This window comes from Rhinoderma darwinii, chromosome 6 (genome assembly GCF_050947455.1).
Source record: "Rhinoderma darwinii isolate aRhiDar2 chromosome 6, aRhiDar2.hap1, whole genome shotgun sequence".
Classification (NCBI taxonomy): Eukaryota; Metazoa; Chordata; class Amphibia; order Anura; family Rhinodermatidae; genus Rhinoderma; species Rhinoderma darwinii.
The window spans coordinates 60,834,576-60,854,174 of record NC_134692.1 but is presented as its reverse complement, the minus strand read 5'-3'; the positions used below and the strand labels follow the sequence as shown (position 1 = coordinate 60,854,174).

Here is a 19,599-nt window from a genome sequence, read left to right as displayed (position 1 = left end):
TTATGGAGTACGGCTTGTTTTGTTAATTTATGCAATTTGCATCCATTTAGAAAACAATTTAGGAACCCGGATAACCCCTTTAAGACCTTCCCATATATATTTCTTAGGTTCCGTTCCTAGTTTTGGCTTAAAAAAAATGCATGTCAAATCAGCACTGTGTGAACAAGGCCTATATCGGTCTGGTTGGATAGCACGTTTGATCATGAAGGTAACTAATATGATAGACAGTGTGAAATAACAAGAGCCAATCTAAAACAGAACAGAAATGGATTTTTAAGGAATATACTAAGATAAAAAGGGAACTTAAAATCTGTGAAATTAATAATTTTTGGGAGATGTGTTAGCACAAAACGGAGGAGCAGTCGTAGTTACCTGGCAAACATTTAGAAGAGTCTGAATGAGCCTTGTCTTCTGGTTCACCTTAAGACTCCCAAAGACCCAGAGACTGCACACCAGGAACTTGTTTGGCATAGAGGGGGCTGACTTCATTACTTCATAGCAAATGTTAAAGAAATTCGGGTGCTCAGAAATAAGTTGCATGTCAGAAAGCTTAAATTTATTTTTATAAGCCAAGATATTCCACAGATCCATAATGCCACAATAAAGTTCATGCGTGCTGTGTGAATTACCGCTGAAGGCATCCAACACTTCTACACAGGATGATTTCTTTGGAGGTCCTGTGCTGGTAGACTGGAGCCTGGGATTGCCGACATCCAGACCCGTATCTGGTTCCAGACTATCATCATTGTGGACACTGACGTGGTCCTGATCGGAGCTGCTAGGAGCACTGTTTACAGACACTGCCTTTATTGAATTCTCTTCATGTAAAAACCTGATGGGAATATATGTTGCAATGGATGGAGGAGTCCAAGGTTTGATCTCATGAAGTAATAAAAGTCCAGTTCTTGAACTATAGTTCCTCAGAAGTGAAGGCATTCTCGCTCCTAATAAATAATGACATGACTGTAATAGTCTCACTGTGCGCAGTAAGAAGGGGAAAGGCTTGTTATGCATCTTGTCAGCCCTTTAAAAAAAAATCCAGGATTCTTGGCCCTTTCACTGCTGGCTGTAAAAAATTAACAGGGGAGTTAAAAGGATTGCGGGCATCCACACAGTATATATGCAGGGCTGTAACTAGAGGATGCGGGGCGCATGCCAAACTTTTAAATGTCCCCCCTGATCAGACATTATAATAAAAAAAATACTTACTCACCGCCCCTGGCTTCTTCACAAGGTCTGTGCCGCAACGTATGTGGGGTTCCACAGGGGTCAGTATTGGGCCCTCTTCTCTTTAATACATTTATTAATAACCTTGTAGAGGGTTTACAGAGTAGAAATTCAGTATTTGCAGATGATACAAAGCTCTGTAAGTCCCATGCACACGACCGTGCCTGTAATCACGTCCCACGATTACGGGGCACGGCTAGCGGTCACGGACAGCCACTCGCATTTTCGGCCCGTGCTCCCATACAAAGGAGCACGGCCCATAAAAAGTAAAAGAACGGACATGTTCCATAATTTTCTGAACATTTCTACGGCCCGGACACCTCCCCACAAATATATGGGAAGGTGTCCGTGGTCAATAGAAGTGAATGGGTCCGTAATAGAGGTCCGCAATTACGGTCGATTTTTATGGTTGTGTGCATGGGGCCTAGAACAATCAACACAGAGGAGGATAATGTAATATTACAGAGGGATTTGGGGAAGCTGAAGTTTTGGGCAGAGAAATGGCAAATTAAGTTTAATGTGGATAAACGTAGGGTTATGTACTTGAAACAGATTTTTGAATTCTGCATTTGATGGTAAAACACTGGGTAAAACTGCTGCTGAAAACTATTTGGGGATATTGGTGGACAGTACATTTACCTTTAGCAACCAGTGCCAGGCAGCTGCTGCCAAGGCAAATAAAATCATGGGATGCATCAAAAGAGGCATAGATGCTCAGGACAAAAACAGTTTTTCCTCTATACAAATCACTAGTCAGACCACATATAGAACATCGTGAAAAATTTTGGGCACCTGTGTATAAAGAGGATATGGCTGTACTAGAAAGGGTGCAAAGAAGGGCGAAAAAGGTAATTAAGGGAAAGGGCGGATTGCAGTACAAAGAAAGGTCATCAAACTTGGGGCTATTCAGTTTAGAAAAAATACGGCTTAGGGGCGATCTATTTACAATGTACAAATATATAATTGGACAGGACAGAGATCTTTCTAATGATCTTTTTACACCTAGGCTTGTAACAAGGAGAAGGGGGCATCCTCTATGTCTAGGGGAAAAAATGTTTCACCATCATCACAGACGGGGATTCTTTACTGTAAAAGCAGTGACAATATGAAACTCTCTGCCACAGGATGTTGTGGTGGTTGATTCTTTGAACAAGTTAAGAAGGACCTTGATGCATTTCTTGAAAAATATATTACAGGTTATGGCCTCATGCACACGACCGTAGCCATGGGCACGGCCGTGATTTTCGGGTCGGCCGCGGAGTGTCATTTGCGAGCCACCCGCAAATCGCGGGCCATGCACATGAGCCTGGACCGCAGAACATGTCCATTCTTCCTGCGGTCCAGGCTCCTGGGCCATGCACGCACCGTGGAAACCACGGTCGTGTGCATGGGCCCATAGAAATGAATGGGGCCGCAATTCTCCTGTGGATTCTCGAAGGAATTGCGGCCGCAAAAGCACGATCGTGTGCATGGGGCCTATGAGTACTAGATTCTGGAGATGGGACATTGATCCAGGGAATTATTCTGATTGCAATATTTGGAGTCGGGGAGGAATATTTCCCCTAATGAGGCAATTGTCATCCACCTTATGGGGGCTTTGCCTTCCCCTGGAATAACACGGTAGGATTATAGGATGGAATTGATTGACCTGTGTTTTTTTTCAACCTTATCGAATATGTAACTATGTATAGAAGGTCCTAAAGCCTGGCAGTGTCAGAAAGTTGCTACGCAGAACACAACATACAAGGGACCTTCAATGCGACGCGGGTCTAATGTGGTAGCATGGGGGCATCCAGGGCAGCCCCCCCTCCCCCCCCCCAGCTCAGTCGCACTTCTTGCAACACGCGATCATTACGCCACTATATATTGCTCCAGGATACCTGCAGTGTATTTGTAATGCATCATGTCTGGGCTCTGTATTAAAGGGTGTAGGGTATGTATTACGAGAACTCTGTATTAAAGGGGTTTCACAAAAATCATAAAGTAACACGAATCCACAGGATAGGAGATGATTCTCCGATTGCTGGAGGCCCCAACCGATCGTGAGAACGAGGGTCTCGAACCCCCAAATCCTCCTTACTGCTCGACCGCAGCGAGCAGGAACTTGAATGGAGAGACAGTCGAGAATATCCACCGCTCCATTCGCTGTCTAGAATGACAAAAACAGCCTCGCACTGTACCTGGCTGTTTCCATCATTACCATAGTCTTTGAATGGAGCGGCAGCGCGCATGCACAACCACGGCTCCATTCAATGTCCTCCTCACTGCGTTCGAGCAGTGAGGAGGATCCAGGGGTTCTGGACCCCCGTTCTTACGTGCAGTGGTTGTCCCAGCGGTGGCACCACCATCTATCCTGTGGATAGGTGATAATTTATGATTTTAGAAATAACCTTTTAATTGGTGTCTGGGGTCTATAGAGTTATTGAGGTGGTCTGGTATAAGGCCTATATTTAGCTAGGAATGTGATGAAGGGTGTCATATGAACTATTTGTTGTTCAATTTCCATAGATTAAGGGCCTCATCCTTAGACTTAAAATCTCCCTGATGTTCCTTCTCAAAAGTTGCCAATATGTATAAACATTAGCCATACTCTCCTGCTTCCCACAATTACATTTATTAGAAGCATTTCATTTAAAAAAGGAATAACACATGGCTTTATGAAGAGCAGACACATAGAGTGGATATAAAAAGTCTACACACCCCTGTTAAAGAGGCTCTGTCACCAGATTTTGCATCCCCTATCTGCTATTGCAGCAGATCGGCGCTGCAATGTAGATAAGAGTAAAGTTTTTATTTTTAAAAAACTAGCATTTTTGGCCAAGTTATGACCATTTTTGTATTTATGCAAATGAGGCTTGCTAAAGTCCAACTGGGCGTGTTTAAAGTAAAAGTCCAACTGGGCGTGTATTATGTGTGTTACATCTGGGCGTTTTTACTTCTTTTACTAGCTGGGCGTTGTGTATAGAAGTATCAGCCACTTCTCTTCAGAACGCCCAGCTTCTGGCAGTGCAGACACAGAGCCTGTTCTCGAGAGATCACGGTGTCGTCACTCACTTCCTGCACCAGGTCCTGCATCGTGTCGGACGAGCAAGGACACATCGGCACTAGAGGCTACAGTTGATTCTGCAGCAGCATCGGCGTTTGCAGGTAAGTCGATGTAGCTACTTACCTGCAAACGCTGATGCTGCTGCAGAATCAACTGTAGCCTCTGGTGCCGATGTGTCCGACACGATGCAGGACCTGGGGCAGGAAGTGAGTGACGTCACAGCGTGATCTCTCGAGAACACGCTGTGTGTCTGCACTGCCAGAAGCTGGGTGTTAACAAACAGAAGTGGATGATGCTGATTCGTCAGCATCATACACTCCCATTCCTAACGCCCAGCTAGTTAAAGAAGTAAAAACGCCCCGATGTTCGCACATAATACACGCCCAGTTGTACTTTTGCAAGCCTCATTTGCATAAATACAAAAATGGTCATAACTTGGCCAAAAATGCTTGTTTTTTAAAAATAAAAACGTTACTGTAATCTACATTGCAGCGCCGATCTTCTGCAATAGCAGATAGGGGTTGCAAAATCTGGTGACAGAGCCTCTTTAAAATGCCAGGTTTTTGTCATGTTACAAAATCAGTCCAAAGATGAATCATTTCAGAACTTTTTCCACAATTAATGTCACCCATAATCTGTACAATTGTATTGAAAAACAAACTGAAATCTTTTAGGGTGGAAAAATAAAAATAAAGAACAAAAATAATGTGGTTGCATAAATATGCAAACCCTTAACCCCTTCCCGACATACGCCGTATATATACGGCGCTGTCGGGAGGTGGTTCCCGCAAAGCGCCGTATATATACGGCGCAGTGATGGTGCGGGCTCAGAAGCAGAGCCGGCACTATCACTGCGGGGGGACAGCTGTATTATACAGCTGGCACCCTCCTGTAACTGCCAGGACCGGAGCTACTCTCCGATCCGGCAGATTAACCCCTCAGATGCTGCGCTCAATAGAGCGCAGCATCTGATAGGTTTTCACCCGATCGGCAACCCAGTGATGCAATCGCTGGGTTGCTGTGGCAATCGGACGTCAGAAAATGGCGTCCGAGTCTGCCTTGTACGGGAGCCGATGAGGACCCGCCTGCGGCGAGTCCTCATAGGCTTGCTGTCAGTGAATAACTGACAGCGCTAATACACTGCACTACGTATGTAGTGCAGTGTATTAGAGTAGCGATCGGGGCATCAGGCCCTCATGTCCCCTAGTGGGACAAGTAAAAAAAGTAAAAAAAAGTAAATAAAAATGTGGTAAAACAATAAAAACACACACATTTCAAATAAAAATAAAGCTAAACTGACTTTTTTCCCATAGTAAGTCTTTTATTATGGGAAAAACCGTAAAAATAAAAAAAACTATACATAATTGGTATCGCCGCGTCCGTAACGACCCAAACTACAAAACTATTATGTAATTTATCCCGCACGGTGAACGCGGTAAAAAAAAACCATGAAAAACAGCGCCAGAATCTTTGTTTTTAGGTCACATCTCCTTCCAAAAAATGCTATAAAAAGTGATCAAAAAGTCACATTTACTCCAAAATAGTACTAATAAAAAACGCCAATCCGTGCCGCAAAAAATAATCCCTGACACCGCTTTGTGCACGCAAAAATAATAAAGTTATGGGTCTTAGAATATGTCGACAGAGAAAACAAATGATTTTATAAAAAAAGTGATTTTATTGTGCAAAAGCCGCAATACATAAAAAAAACTATATAAATTTGGTATCGCCGTAATCGTATCGACCCGCAGAATAAAGCTAACATGTAATTTAGGGCACACTGTGGATGCAGAGAAAAAAAAACAATAAAAAACTATTCCAGAATTGCTTGTTTTTGGTAATTTCCTTTACCAAAAAATGAAATAAAAAGTGATCAAAAAGTCGTATGTGTTCTAAAATGGTACCAATAAAATCTACAGCCCGTCTCGCAAAAAACAAGCCCGCACACCGCTCAATCAACTGAAAAATAAAAAAGTTACGGCACTAGTAATGCGGTGATGAAAAAACATCTCAATGCGCAGGCCGGAGGGGAACATTCCTTCAGTTTCAGGGCCCTAGTATTTAGGAACTAGGAAAGGGCAGGGACATAGCACATCCGCTGGAAGCGAGGACGCCCGTATTATATCAGCGCAAAACTTTCCCAGTAATATTTCCCAAACTACGAAGGAGAAAAAGTCCCCAAAAGGTGCAGAGCGTTACAAAGGAGGGATAAGAAAGAAAACCGTTTATCAGTGTGACACCGGTCTGCGCATAACGGATCGCTTCACAGCGTAACACACATCTATGGAGAATTGTATTATTTACCCCATTATTATACCCTCTTATTATGCCCTGATATACTCTGCCCAGGTTACATATGCCACCACATTATAAGCTGAAATACCAGCAAAACCCCAAACAGAACTATTACCAAGCAAAATCCATGCTCAAAATGGCGGTCTTTCCCTTCTTAGCCCTACAGTGTGCACAAACAGCAATTTATGGCCACAAGTAAGGCATTACCATGCCCGGGAGAACCCGCTTAACAATTTATGGGGTAAGATTCTCTAGGGGCACAACATCTTGTGCGGTGAATGGGCAGATCAGTGGAGAAATTGCAATTTTCACTTTGCACCATCCACTGCGTATTCATTTCTGAAAAACACCTGTGGAGTCTAAATTGTCACTACATCCCTTGATAAATGCCTTTAGGGGTGTAGTTTCTAAAACGGGGTCACTTTTGTTTGGTACATCAGGGGTTTTGCAAATGCAACATGGCATCCGCAACCCATTCCAGCAAAATCTACGCTCCAAAAGATAAATACCGCTCCTTTTCTTCTGAATGCTCCCATATATGTAAACAGCTGATTATAACCACATATGGGGCGTTACCGTACTCGGGAGAAATTACTTTACAAATGTTGGGGTGCTTTTTCTTCTCTATTCCTTGTAAAAATGAAAAATGTGTATCTAAAACTACATCTTGTTGGAAAAAAAAAATATTTTTCATTTTCATGGCTTAATTCTAATTAATTCAGCAAAAAACCTTTGGGATCAAAATTTTCACTATACCCCTAGATGATTCCTCAGGGGGTGCAGTTTCCCAAATGGTGTCACTTTTGGGGTGTTTCCACTGTACTAGTACTACAGGGGCTCAGCAAATATGACATGACACCCAGAAACCATTCCAAAATCCAAATGGTGCTCCTTCCATTCTGAGCCCTACCGTGTGTCCAAACAGATGTTTGTGACCACATGTGGGGTATTATTTTACTCGGGAGAAGTTGCTTTACAAATGTTGTGGTGCTTTTTCTCCTTCAGTCCTTGTGGAAATGAAAAAAAAATACCTAAACCTACATTTTCTTTGAAAAAATGTAGATTTTCATTTTTACGGCCTAGTTACAATAAGTTCTGTAAAAAACCTGTGGGGTAAAACTGCTCACTCTACCCCTAGATAATTCCCTCATGGGGTGTAGTTTCCAAAATGGGGTCACTTGTTGGGGGTTTCCACTGTTTTGTCCCCTCAGGAGCTTTGCAAATGCGACATGGCCTCCGCAAACCATTCCTGCTAAATTTGAGTTCCAAAAGCCAAATGGCGCACTTTCCCTTCTCAGCCTCGCCGTGTGTCCAAACAGCCGTTTATTACCACATGTGGGGTATTGTTTTACTCGGGAGAAATTTCTTTACAAATTTTATGGTGCTTTTTCTCCTTTAGTCCTTGTGGAAATGAAAAAAAATTAGCTAAACCTACATTTTATTTGAAAAAATGTAGATTTTCATTTTCACAGCCTACTTGCAAAAATTTCTGCAAAAAACCTGTGGGGTCAAAATGCTCACTATACCCTAGATAATTTCCTCAAAGGGTATAGTTTCCAAAATGGGGTCACTTGTTGGGGGTTTCCACTGTTTTGTCACCTCTGGGGCTTTGCAAATGCGACATGGCCTCCGCAAACCATTCCTGCTAAATTTGAGCTCCAAGAGCCAAATGGCGCTCTTTCCCTTCTAAGCCCTGCCGTGTGTCCAAACAACGGTTTATTACCACATGTGGGGTATTGTTTTACTCGGGAGAAATTGCTCTACAAATGTTGTGGTGCTTTTTCTACTTTAGTTCTCTTGGAAATGAAAAAAAATTAGCTAAACCTACATTTTATTTGAAAAAATGTAGATTATCATTTTCATGACCTAGTTCCAAAAATTTTTGCAAAAAAACTGGCCGGTCAAAATGCTTGCTACACCCCTAGATAAATTCTTCGAGGGGTGTAGTTTCCCAAATGGGGTCACTTTTGGGGGGTTTCCACTGTTTTAGTTCCACTAGACCTGTTCAAAGCTGACATGGTGCCTAAAATATATTCTAATAAAAAGGAGGCCCAAAATCCACTAGGTGCTCCTTTGCTTCTGAGGCCGGTGCTTCAGTCCAGTAGCACGCTACGGCCACATGTGGGATATTTCCTAAAACTGCAGAACCTGGGCAATAAATATTGAGTTGCATTTCTTGGGTAAAACCTTCTGTGGTACAAAAAAAATGGATTCAAAATGAATTTCTGGAAAAAAATAATGAACTTTGTAAATTTCACCTCTACTTTGCCTTAATTCCTGCGCAATGTCTAAAGGGTTAAGAAACTTTCTAAATGCTGTTTTGAATACTTTGAGGGGTGCAGTTTTTAAAATGGGGTGACTTATTGGCGGTTTCTAATATCTAAGGACCTCAAAGCCACTTCACAACTGAACTGGCCCCTGTAAAAATAGCATTTTGAAATTTTCTTGAAAATGTGAGAAATTGCTGCTAAAGTTCTAAGCCTTGTAACGTCCTAGAAAAATAAAATGATGATCAAAAAACGATGCCAATCTAAAGTAGACATATGGGGGATGTTAGTTAGCAACATTTTTGTGTGGTATAACTGCCTGTCTTACAAGCAGATGCATTTAAATTGAGAAAAATGTTAATTTTTGCAATTTTTCGCAAAATTTTGGTGTTTTTCACAATAAATACTGAATGTATCGGGCAAATTTTGCCAGTAACATAAAGTCCAATGTGTCACGAGAAAACAATCTCAGAATCGCTTGGATAGGTAAAAGCATTCCGGAGTTATTACCACATAAATTGAAACATGTCAGATTTGAAAAATAATGCTCTGTCAGGAAGGTCAAAAGTGGCCAAAGAGGGAAGGGGTTAAACTAATACTTTGTTGAATTACCCTTTGAATTTAATGACAGCATTTTGGGTAGAAGTCTATCAGCATGGCACATCTTGACTGTAGCGTCCACAGCAATGGACCGTCTTGATTACTCACCCCCCGACGGCCGTAGCCATGGATCTGGCCCGCATCTCCTCCCTATGAGACGCCAGAGCTCACTTCCGCACTGTTCTGCTGTGTCCCGCAGGGTGCGCGCGCAAGCACGCTCGTGACCAGCCTTAGAGGGCCAGCACGCGCACATGAAAATAATCAATTTACCCATGATCACCCTGGACTGTAAGAAGGGCCCTGCCCCCTTACTCCTTGCCTGAGCGTTGTTGTGTTTACCCGTGTTAGTCTTGCAAATGGTACCTTAGTGTTATCCTGTTCCCGTACCTGCTACCTGTATCCCGTGCTACCTTGTTTGTGTGCCTTAGGCCTCATGCACACGAACGTATTTTTTTCCTCCCGTAAATACGAGTCCTTGGTCACACATATTCGACCTGTATTCCACCAGTATTTACAGACCCGTGCCCGTAAATATGAATCCGGTGTCACCAGTATTTCACCCGTATTTACGGACCCGTTTTATCTGCAATAATCGGCAGCCCCTTCTCTCTATCAGTTCTGAATAGAGAGAAGGGGCAGCCCTTTTGGGCAGAGTTTCCGCAGCGATTGAAAGTAAAATAAGTAAAGTAAAAGAAGTTCATACGTACCCCGGCCGTTCTCTTGGTGACGCATCCCTCTTTTGACATCCAGTCCGATCTCCATGGATGATGCGGCAGTCCATGTGACCGCTGCAGCCTGTGATTGGCTGCAGCAGTCACATGGCATGAAACGTCATCCCGGGAGGCCGGACTGGAGGAAAAAGTAGGTAAGTTAACTTTTAACTCCAGCGGTAGTCACTGTCCCGGGTGCTGAGTTGCTGCCGATCAGTTAACTCTTTCTGGACAGTGACTATCCCCTGATGTCGCCTAGCAACGCTCGCGTAATTACAGGTGCCCACACGTAGCCACACGTAATTATGGGAGCCCCATAGACTTCTGTGGGCCTGCCCGTGCCGTAATTATGGCCTGGAATAGAACATGTTCTATATTTTTCAACGGCCCGGGCACCTTCCCGTAAGCAAACGTCTATGGGCCCGTAATTACAGCCTGTGATTACGGGCATTTTTACGTTTGTGTGCATGAGGCCTTAGAAAGTTGGAGTTGTGTTGTGCCACCGGTCACGCCTGCCGTTGCTACTGTCTGAACTACTACAGGTACCCTTGTGCTTGGACTATATATACCTTGACTTGGTACACTGTTTGGCTAGGTGCTATCCCGCTACGGCGGTACGGCCTTGTGGGTCCACATACACATTGTCCACTCTTCCTTGCAAAAGTGCTCCAAATCTGTCAGATTGCGAGGACATCTCCCGTGTACAGCCCTCTTCAGGTCACCCCACAGACTTTCAATGGGATTCAGGTCTGGGTTCTGGCTGGGCCATTCCAAAACTTTGATCTTCTTCTGGTGAAGCCATTCTTTTGTTGATTTGGAGGTACGCCTTGGGTTGTTGTCGTGCTGAAAGGTGAAAGTCCTCTTCATCTTTAGCTTTTTAGCAGAGGCCTGCAGGTTTTGTGCCAATATGGACTGACATTCGGAACTGTTCACAATTCCCTCCACCTTGACTAAAGCCCCAGTTCCAGAAAAACAACCCCAAAGCATAATGCTGCCTCCACCATGCTTCATTGTGGGTACGGTGTTCTTTTGGTGATGTGCAGTGTTTACTTTGCGCCAAACATACCTTTTGGAATTATGGCCAAAAAGTTCAACCTTGGGCTCATCCGACCAGAACACGTTTTCCCACATGCTTTTGGCAGACTTGATGTAGGTCTTTGCATAACATAGCCGGGCTTGGATGTTCTTCTACGTTAGAAAAGGCTTCCATCTTGCCACCCTACACCACAGCCCAGACATATGAAGAATACGGGAGATTGTTGTCACATGCACTACACAACCAGTACCAGCCAGAAAGTCCTGCAGCTCCTTTAATGTTACTCTTAATAGCCTCCCAGACCAATTTTGTCTGGTCTTTTCATCAAGTTTTGTGGGACGTCCAGTTCTTGGTAATGTCACTGTTGTGTATATGTAATGTAATCCACTTCTTGATGACTGTCTTCACTGTGTTCCATGGTATATCTAATGCCTTGGAAATTACTTTGTACCCTTCTCCTGACTGATGCCTTTCAACAATCAGATCCCTTTGATGTGTTGTAAGCTGGTTACGGACCATGGCTTTTGCTGTCACATGCAACAAAGAAAATGTCAGGAAAATCCTAATAGAACAGCTGAACTTTATATGGGGTTACTCAGAATCACTTTAAATAATGGCAGCTGTGTACTGACTACTATTTAAAGAGAACCTCTCACCTGTCCATACGTGTGCACTATGTAATAGGCATTTCTGCACAAACTTTGTCTCACTTTAAATTGTTTTCCTATCTTTCTCCGTTAGTTAGATATCGGTGCCGTTATATTTGGCGCCCGATACATAAACACCCCCTGAACTGTCAATGGGGCGTGTAAATGGCGTGGGGGCGTGCTACTATCGCTGCGACACTGTCCAATTAGCTACGTACAGTGTCACAGCTGCTTGTGCTAGTGTGATCTCTCTGGCGAGATCAGTCTCCTTCACTGTCTGACAAGCGCTAGAGAGAGGAGAGCGTGCGCACGCACCCACAGCTCCGCCACGGAACAGACAAGAAGAATGTGAATTCTTCGTCTGTTCCGTGGCAGCGGGAGTATCGCCGGAGCTGTGCGCGCACCCTCTCACTCTTTTCAGTTTGTTTTTCAATACAATTGTACAGATTATTGGTGACATTAAAGGTGGAAAAAGTTGTGAAATTATTCATCTTGTACCGATTTTGTAACATGACAAAAACCTGGCATTTTAACAGGGGTGTGTAGACTTTTTATATCCACTGTAGCTGTGGGGGGCACATACTAACAGGCACGACAACTTCAGTCTGATAGGAATGCCATCTGCATATAATTGAAGGACAATTGGCATTATACACAAGTGATAGAAGCGGTCATTCCATTCATTGTGTCCCGGGAGCGGGTATAAAACTGTAGATTCAGCAAGAAGCGCCACGATAATAAACGCAGCATTCCCTGCAGCTGCTTTGTGTAAACAGCACCCTACCGTCTGCTCAATGTACCCGATCCCACTCGCCTCGGGCTCTGTGAATAACTTCTCACAGACCCTGCACTCACCTTCATTCGACACACGGATGACAAATCACGCTTACTACTAGGACGCCGCCATTGGGTGACGTAACGTAAGTCACGCCCATCATTACGGCCTCTCATAGCAGCCAAAAGTACTAACATGGCGTTCTTTAAAAAAAAAAAAAAAAAAAAAGTGTCTCAAATACAGCGATATACAGTATAAAGTTGATTCTAACACTCGCTTTTCTTTAGCTACTGCGAATCAATAATTGATTTGAGGTCCTTGCTGCTGAAGTGCTAGAAAAGTGGGTAAGGACGAGGTGACGACGTCTACGGCGGGACACGCCTTCTGTTTAACGTCGCCTGGCAACAAGATTCGGTTCTCCTGTGCGTATGAGACAGCTGCCATGGCAAAGTTCGTCCTCGCCGGTAAGAGAAATAGTATTTGCTGTTGGGTATACGTGTAGGCTTTAATTAGGTATGCTGAAAATTAGCGCAGATATAATGCTTGTATTTTGTATAGATATAGGACTCCTATAAGGAGTATAAGGGTTTCAATTCAGTGTGGCCACCAGAGGGCGCACTTCACTAACGTCTTTTTACCAGATTTCATACAGTGGGGGAGCTTTATCAAAACTGGTGCAAAAGAAAAGTGGAGCAGCTGCTCATAGTAACCAATCATATTGCATCTTTCATTTTCAAAAAGGCTTCCGTAAAACGAGTGCTTAAACATGATTGGTTGCTATGGGCAACTACTAAAGTTTTCCTTTGCACCATTTTCAGTAAATCTCCTTCAGTATGTGCCTACATAGTACACCACAGTTGCATAAAAAAAAATGTTTGGCTTTATTAAGGCCTAGTTCACATCATGATTTAGCCCTGCGTTTAGCGACCACGTCTGGAAAGCTAACGATGTACACGCTAAACCTGTCCATAGGGCTCTATTAGCCTACTGGAGGCCAAAAGAGTGTCCTTTTTGGCCTTCGTCAGACTGGTATACTTTTTTAAAAAAATGGAATGGCGTAGTAGACTACGCTATTCCATCTGGAAGGATCCTGCAAAAAAATGTATACTGTGTGGTATCCGTTTTTTGACATGGGAGACTATGTGTGACGGATGCGACTGTATGTCATCCGTCAGTCCCCAGAGAGAGCATCAGATTCCAGCCATGTGAAAGCCCCTGGCGTCACTATCGCTCTGGCCGGGGACTCCGGGACTGGAGAAGCCCCTGATGTCACTGTCCATAATTACAAACTGATAATGCCCCCAATGATAACTTGAGTGCTCCCCAAAACTGTGAAATTGCTTACCTCCATGAATAGTGCAAATCACCGAAAAAAGAGCTATGTTTATTTGAAATCACTGAAAAATGCCATACTTTTTGATACGAGGGCAGGTTATACACCCGTTCCCAGCAAGGTGCAGACATCTCACAATTCTACATAGAGGGAGATTGCCAATAAAGCAATAGATGCCGTGTGCGGACTGTGCAGCAGCACAAGGACTGCAAGGGCAGGGCCGGCGTTCGCTTATAAGGCATCCTGTGCAGAATTATGTTTTGGCGCTGCCCACCCATCAGAAGAAAAAAAAGCAGCATGCTCGGCTGTTTCTTTAACTTTATACTATATACTGTAATGAAGAAAGCCAGTTCCTCCCTTTGTGACTTCTTAAGGTCACATTCTAATGCACAATGGGTGACATGGGACCCCTGCACTCCCAAACTGTATATATCATAAGTCAGATCGCCACTGGTTATCATCAGACATTAAACAGAACCTGTCACATCAAACATGCGGCCCAATCTATGTTATAGAGCTGGGGAGCTGAGCAGATTGATATAGGCCCTGTTCACACGGCGTGTATGAGATGCGCTTTTTGGCACGTAAAACGCGCTGAAAAATGCATCAGAAAACACATGATTTAAGCTTCCCATTGACATCAATGGGAAAGAGCGCCGTTAGTGCATATGACGCGTGTTTAAAAAACGCGTCGCATTAAAAAAAGAAGGGTCAGGTCAATTCTTTGGCACGTAAAATGTGCCAAAAACGTGGCTATTTCCCGTAGTCATTGGGAATCCTAATTTCTTTAGCAACTAGTGTGCGTAAAATAAGGATGGCACACAGTTGTTGTCCGTGTGCTGTCCATGTTTTTCACGCACCAATTGACTAATGGGCGACGTGTTCCGCAAAACGGACAAAAATAGAACATGCGGTGAGTTTCACGCAACGGATACACGCTGAGTGGAAATCCTAAAAGCGCCGAAAGTGCGCACAAAATGCGTAAAAAAAGAAGACGAAAACGTGTCAAAAAGCACTTTACAAAAACGCTAGCGTATTTAAAATGTTTACACATCGTTTTTTGGAGCACCGTGGGAACAAGGCCATATAGTTGTGTGAGAAAAGATACAGAATAACCTGTAAATTATTGATTTTATCCCTGCTAACTCTGGGCTGAAGAGTCCAGTGGGTGTTCCTGCTCAGTAATTAGCAACTATTTATGTATTCACATTCATACAGGGCAGACTGTCAATCAATGGTTGAGACCGCCCACTGGACCCTTTAGCCCACAGTAAGCAGAGATTCAAATGAATAAATTACAGGTCATCCAGAATTTTTTTGCACAAAATTATATATCAATCTACTCAGCTCCTCCTTCTCTATGACATGCTGCCCGCAGACAGGACATCTTGCTCTACGTGACAGGTTCCCTTTAAATGTTTATTGTTGGATTACCACTCTGAGGCCTTATTCAGATGAGCGTATTATAGGTCCGTGTGCCGTCCGTTAGGAAAACAGACAGAACACGGATCTATGCAATTCAATGGGGCTATTCACACGTCCGTGGTTTTTCACGCAGTGTGTGTCCATTGCATGAAACTCACTACATGACCTATTTTCGTCTGTTTTGCGGAACACGTCTTCCGTTGTAGTCAATGGGTGCGTGAAAAACACGGACAGCACACGGACGACATCTGTGTGCTGTCCATGTTTTTCATGCACCAGTTGCTAAATAAATGATGAGGGGGCAAAAACAGGAACACTTCTGCCACACGGAACTGAAATGCATGGAATGTGCTCTGTTTTTTATGCAGACGCAAAACGGACACGCTCGTCTGAATAAGGCCTAATGAAGTATTTTGATCAGATAGACAATATGACAGCGGCAAAAAGGAGATCCAGGCAGCACATCCAAAAAAAGCAAGAAACTTTTATTCACCCATGCAACGTGTCCAGAGCCTTTCTCAAACTCGAGAAAGGCTCTGTTGAGCTGAAACGTTGCATGGGTGAATCAAAGTTCCTTGCTTTTTTGGAAGTGCTGCCTGGATCTCCTTTTTGCTGCTATTGTGTCGGAGTTTGATCCAGTTTTGTTGGGCTTTGCACTCCTATTTGTCTGCAATTTTTTCTGGTGCTGTAAAAATTTGTTTGCATTAGACAATATGACAGATCCATAAACCGATCAGAATTTGTTCAGTTCAACATACACATATATTTTTTTTAAAGGCTTAGGGTATGTTCACACGCACTGTTTTCAGACGTAATTCAGGCATTTTACGCCTCAAATTACTCCTGAAAAAATGCTCCTAATACGCCTACAAACATGTGCCCATTGCTTGCAATGGGTTTTACGGTGTTCTGTTCCCACGAGGTGTAATTTTACGCGTCGCTGTCAAAATACAGCGCGTAAAAAGACGCCCGCGAAAAAGAAGTGCAGGTCACTTCTTGGGACGTTTTTGGAGCCGTTTTTCATTGACTCCATTGAAAAACAGCTACAATAACGGCCATAAAATACACAGCGAAAAATGCGAGTTGCTACAAAAACGTCTGAAAATCAGGAGCTGTTTTCGCCTGAAAACAGCCCGTATTTTCAGACGTTTTTGGTCACTGCGTGTGAACATACCCTAACTGTCGTTTGAAAAAGTTTCTGGCATGTCATTGGAGACGTGAGCAGAATGGTGTGGATCAATATACTGTCAAGGTCTATAGCAGATTCAGCAAGAGTCCACTGGCTGAAACTATCTGGCAGGAGGGTGAGAAAAAGTAAAAGGAGACAAGGAAATTATCCAAGTTCGTTACACAGATAAGCGGCAATAAGTTGTAGCATGAGGCAGGAATCAGGATAACCTGGGCAACAGTTTCAATAGTAGAGCTGCCCAACATTCTAGATGACTCATTGAGCTGAGCTACTGCCTGGGACTCTGGCTTTTTTTTTGTTCAAATCCTGACGTATTCTTTCAATGAGCCAGAACACCACTCTGCTTCTCCCCCTTCATTTCTGAGATCTGAAAACGGTATTCTGATCAGTCTATGAATCTGCCATAACTGTCTTTTCGAAATATTCCTTTAAACTGCTATCACTGCCTGTGGCTCACTGTTAGGCTGGATTCACACAAGCATGTTACGTCCGTAAAGGACGGAACGTATTTTGACCGCAAGTCCCAGACCGAACACACTGCAGGGAGCCGGGCTCCTAGCATCATAGTTATGTACGACGCAAGGAGTCCCTGCCTCTCCGTGGAACTACTGTCCTGTACTGAAAACTTGATTACAGTACGGGACAGTTGTCCCGCAGCGAGGCAGGGACTCCTAGCGTCGTACATAACTATGATGCTAGGAGCCCGGCTCCCTGCAGTGTTTTCGGTCCGGGACTTGCGGCCGAAATACGTTCCGTTCTTTACGGACGTAACATGCTCGTGTGAATCCAGCCTTAGGGTATGTTCACACGGCCTATTTTCGGCCGTTCTTCGGGCCGTAAACGCCCGAAAAACAGCCGAAAAATCTGAAGTAGAACGGCTCCAAACATCTGCCCATTGATTTCAATGGGAAAAAAGTTCTGTTTTGACGGGCCGTTTTTTCACGCGCCCGTTTCGTAAAAAACGGCCGTGAAAAAGAAGTGCAGGTCACTTCTTGAGACCTTTTTGGAGCTGTTTTTCATAGGCTCTATTGAAAACCACTCCAAAATCGTCCGTAAAAAAACTCAGCGAAAATCACGAGTGGCTTAAAATACGTCTGAAAATCAGGAGCTGTTTTCCCTTGAAAACATCTCCGTATTTTCAGACGTTTTTGAGTTTAAGTGTGAACATACCCTTAGTGTTTCTGCCTCTCATTCACATGGTCCCGAGTTTGAGACCCAGCAGAGACATGTTAAAAGGAGAGATTCAATATAGAGAGGCTTCCCCTGAGCACCATGGTAGTGCCTGAAGTACCCCCTTCTTAAGAGCCCAGCACAAAGAACCTACCCGTAGAGAGCCCAGCACCCACACAAGAGGAGCTATCAGAGATGATGACACCACCTTGCTTGCCCATTACTTTCTCTGTATGTCACTGACTGATTATCAGTTGTGCTGACATGGCAAAAACCCTTCACAGGGTAACACAGGTCGCAAATACTCAAGGCCAGCCCTGCCCAAGATTTAGAGGCCTACTGCTGCTTTGTGTTTTTGCTTTTTTTTCATGAACCTGCGGGCTGACGTTATGCCGCACTTACATATGTCATCTGAATAACCCGCTTCACCTGCGAATTTTTTTAAATTTTGATTTTACATTTTTGTTTTGCCTACTGGCACTAGGGTTGCCACCTTTTCTACCAAAGAATACAGGCCAGGATTAAAAATGGGTGTGGTTTGGGGGCGTGGCTTCACACGGAATAGGATTTGCCATACAATGTCTATGGGGCCAACGTATCCAGCTGAGCGCTGTACTCGGCTGTTTCCATCAGTCCCATACAGTAGACCATAGTCTACTGTAGTCTATGGTCAATACCTCCTCTCTGCGCTAGCAAGTTAAAAGCGAGCCTTTCACCAGGTTTATGCTACCCTATCTGAGAGCAGCATAAAGTAGTGACAGAAACCCTGATTACAGCGATGTGTCACTTACTTTGCAATACTTTTGTAGTCTTTATAAAAAAAACAGTTTTTCTCCTGCAGTGTGTATTCATGAGCTGCGGCTAGTCCCACCCTCTCGCTGCTGATTGACAGCTTGTATGAATGAATTGACAACTGGCTGTTACCATTCACTTTGTCAAATGTGTATATCCCTACACAGTCTGAGTGACACCATCCAATCATTGCTGACTTGACAAGGAGAATGGTAACACTCAGTTGTCAATTAGGCCAAGGCTACACGGAGGCTTTTTTTGGTGCTGCTGATTGATTTTATTTGTTGAGTGATTGCTGCAGTCCACAAAATGTCATGCCTGTCACTGTATAGCTCGATTGTACTGTAGCTATAGCTCGATTGTACTGTAGCTATAGCTCGATTTCCTGTGGCAAATACACGTGGGTGATTAAAAATCAGACAGACACTGTAGAATTACCCAACATCTTTCGCCGATAAAACGGTGTCCCCTGGGGTTTCTGCACACAATAGAGTCTATGACAGGTGACAGCTCATCTATAAATCCAGTGACTCACATGTGACATCTTTTCTGATTAACGTTCTCTTTCATTTTCTTCTCCATCCAGCCAAGACCTCCTTGACGACCCCTCCTAAAGACTGCAGAATTTCCTGCCCAGTTAGCTTTGGTCCCTCGCTTCTGTAGCGTCGGGTTCCGTTTGGGGTTTCCGTTCATCCATTCCATCAGAGGAAAAGATGAATGGAAAGTCAAAGGGAAACCATAGCTTCTGTTTGCATTACCATTGATTTCAATGGTAATGCTTCCGTTGCAAATGGTTCCGTTTTTTTTAGCGGAAACAATAGCGTAGTTGACTACGCTATTGTTTTGGCTAAAAAATCGAAACCTTATGGAACGGAAACCATTTGCAACAGAAGCATTACCATTGAAATCAATGGTAATGCAAACAGAAAGTATGGTTTCCATTTGGCTTTCCATTCTTCTGACGGAATGGATGAATGGTAACCCCAAACGGAACCCGACACTGATGTGAACAAGGCCTTACACCTTTTTGTTTGTGTTTAATGTAAATCTTAAATTTCGCAAATAGTAATTCTAATTAATGACTGAC

General features: G+C 43.7%; 2 protein-coding genes across 7 annotated transcripts in view; one reads left to right on the top strand and one right to left on the bottom strand.

Annotated features, from left to right (window-relative positions):
* Positions 1–12,791, bottom strand: part of FASTKD2 (FAST kinase domains 2) — a 55,728-nt gene extending 42,937 nt beyond the window's left edge. Inside the window, exons 1-3 of one of the 4 annotated variants that reach the window (XM_075829869.1) lie at positions 12,684–12,774; positions 1,210–1,311; positions 373–1,066 (exon numbers count right to left, since the gene is read on the bottom strand). In XM_075829869.1, coding sequence (XP_075685984.1) covers positions 373–1,014 — 642 coding nt within the window. In that variant the 5' untranslated portion in view covers positions 1,015–1,066; positions 1,210–1,311; positions 12,684–12,774. Of the gene's footprint in view, positions 1–372; positions 1,067–1,209; positions 1,312–10,714; positions 11,094–12,683 lie in introns of those variants that run through there. The other 3 variants (XM_075829870.1, XM_075829871.1, XM_075829872.1) reach the window with 3 other exon arrangements.
* Positions 12,792–12,835: 44 nt separating this feature from the next.
* MDH1B (malate dehydrogenase 1B) overlaps positions 12,836–19,599 on the top strand; it is a 45,109-nt gene continuing 38,345 nt past the window's right edge. For 2 of the 3 annotated variants that reach the window (XM_075829874.1, XM_075829873.1), the window contains exon 1: positions 12,837–13,067. In XM_075829874.1, the coding sequence (XP_075685989.1) occupies positions 13,046–13,067 (22 nt within the window). In that variant the 5' untranslated portion in view covers positions 12,837–13,045. Of the gene's footprint in view, positions 13,068–19,599 lie in introns of all 3 variants that reach the window. The other variant, XM_075829876.1, reaches the window with a different exon arrangement.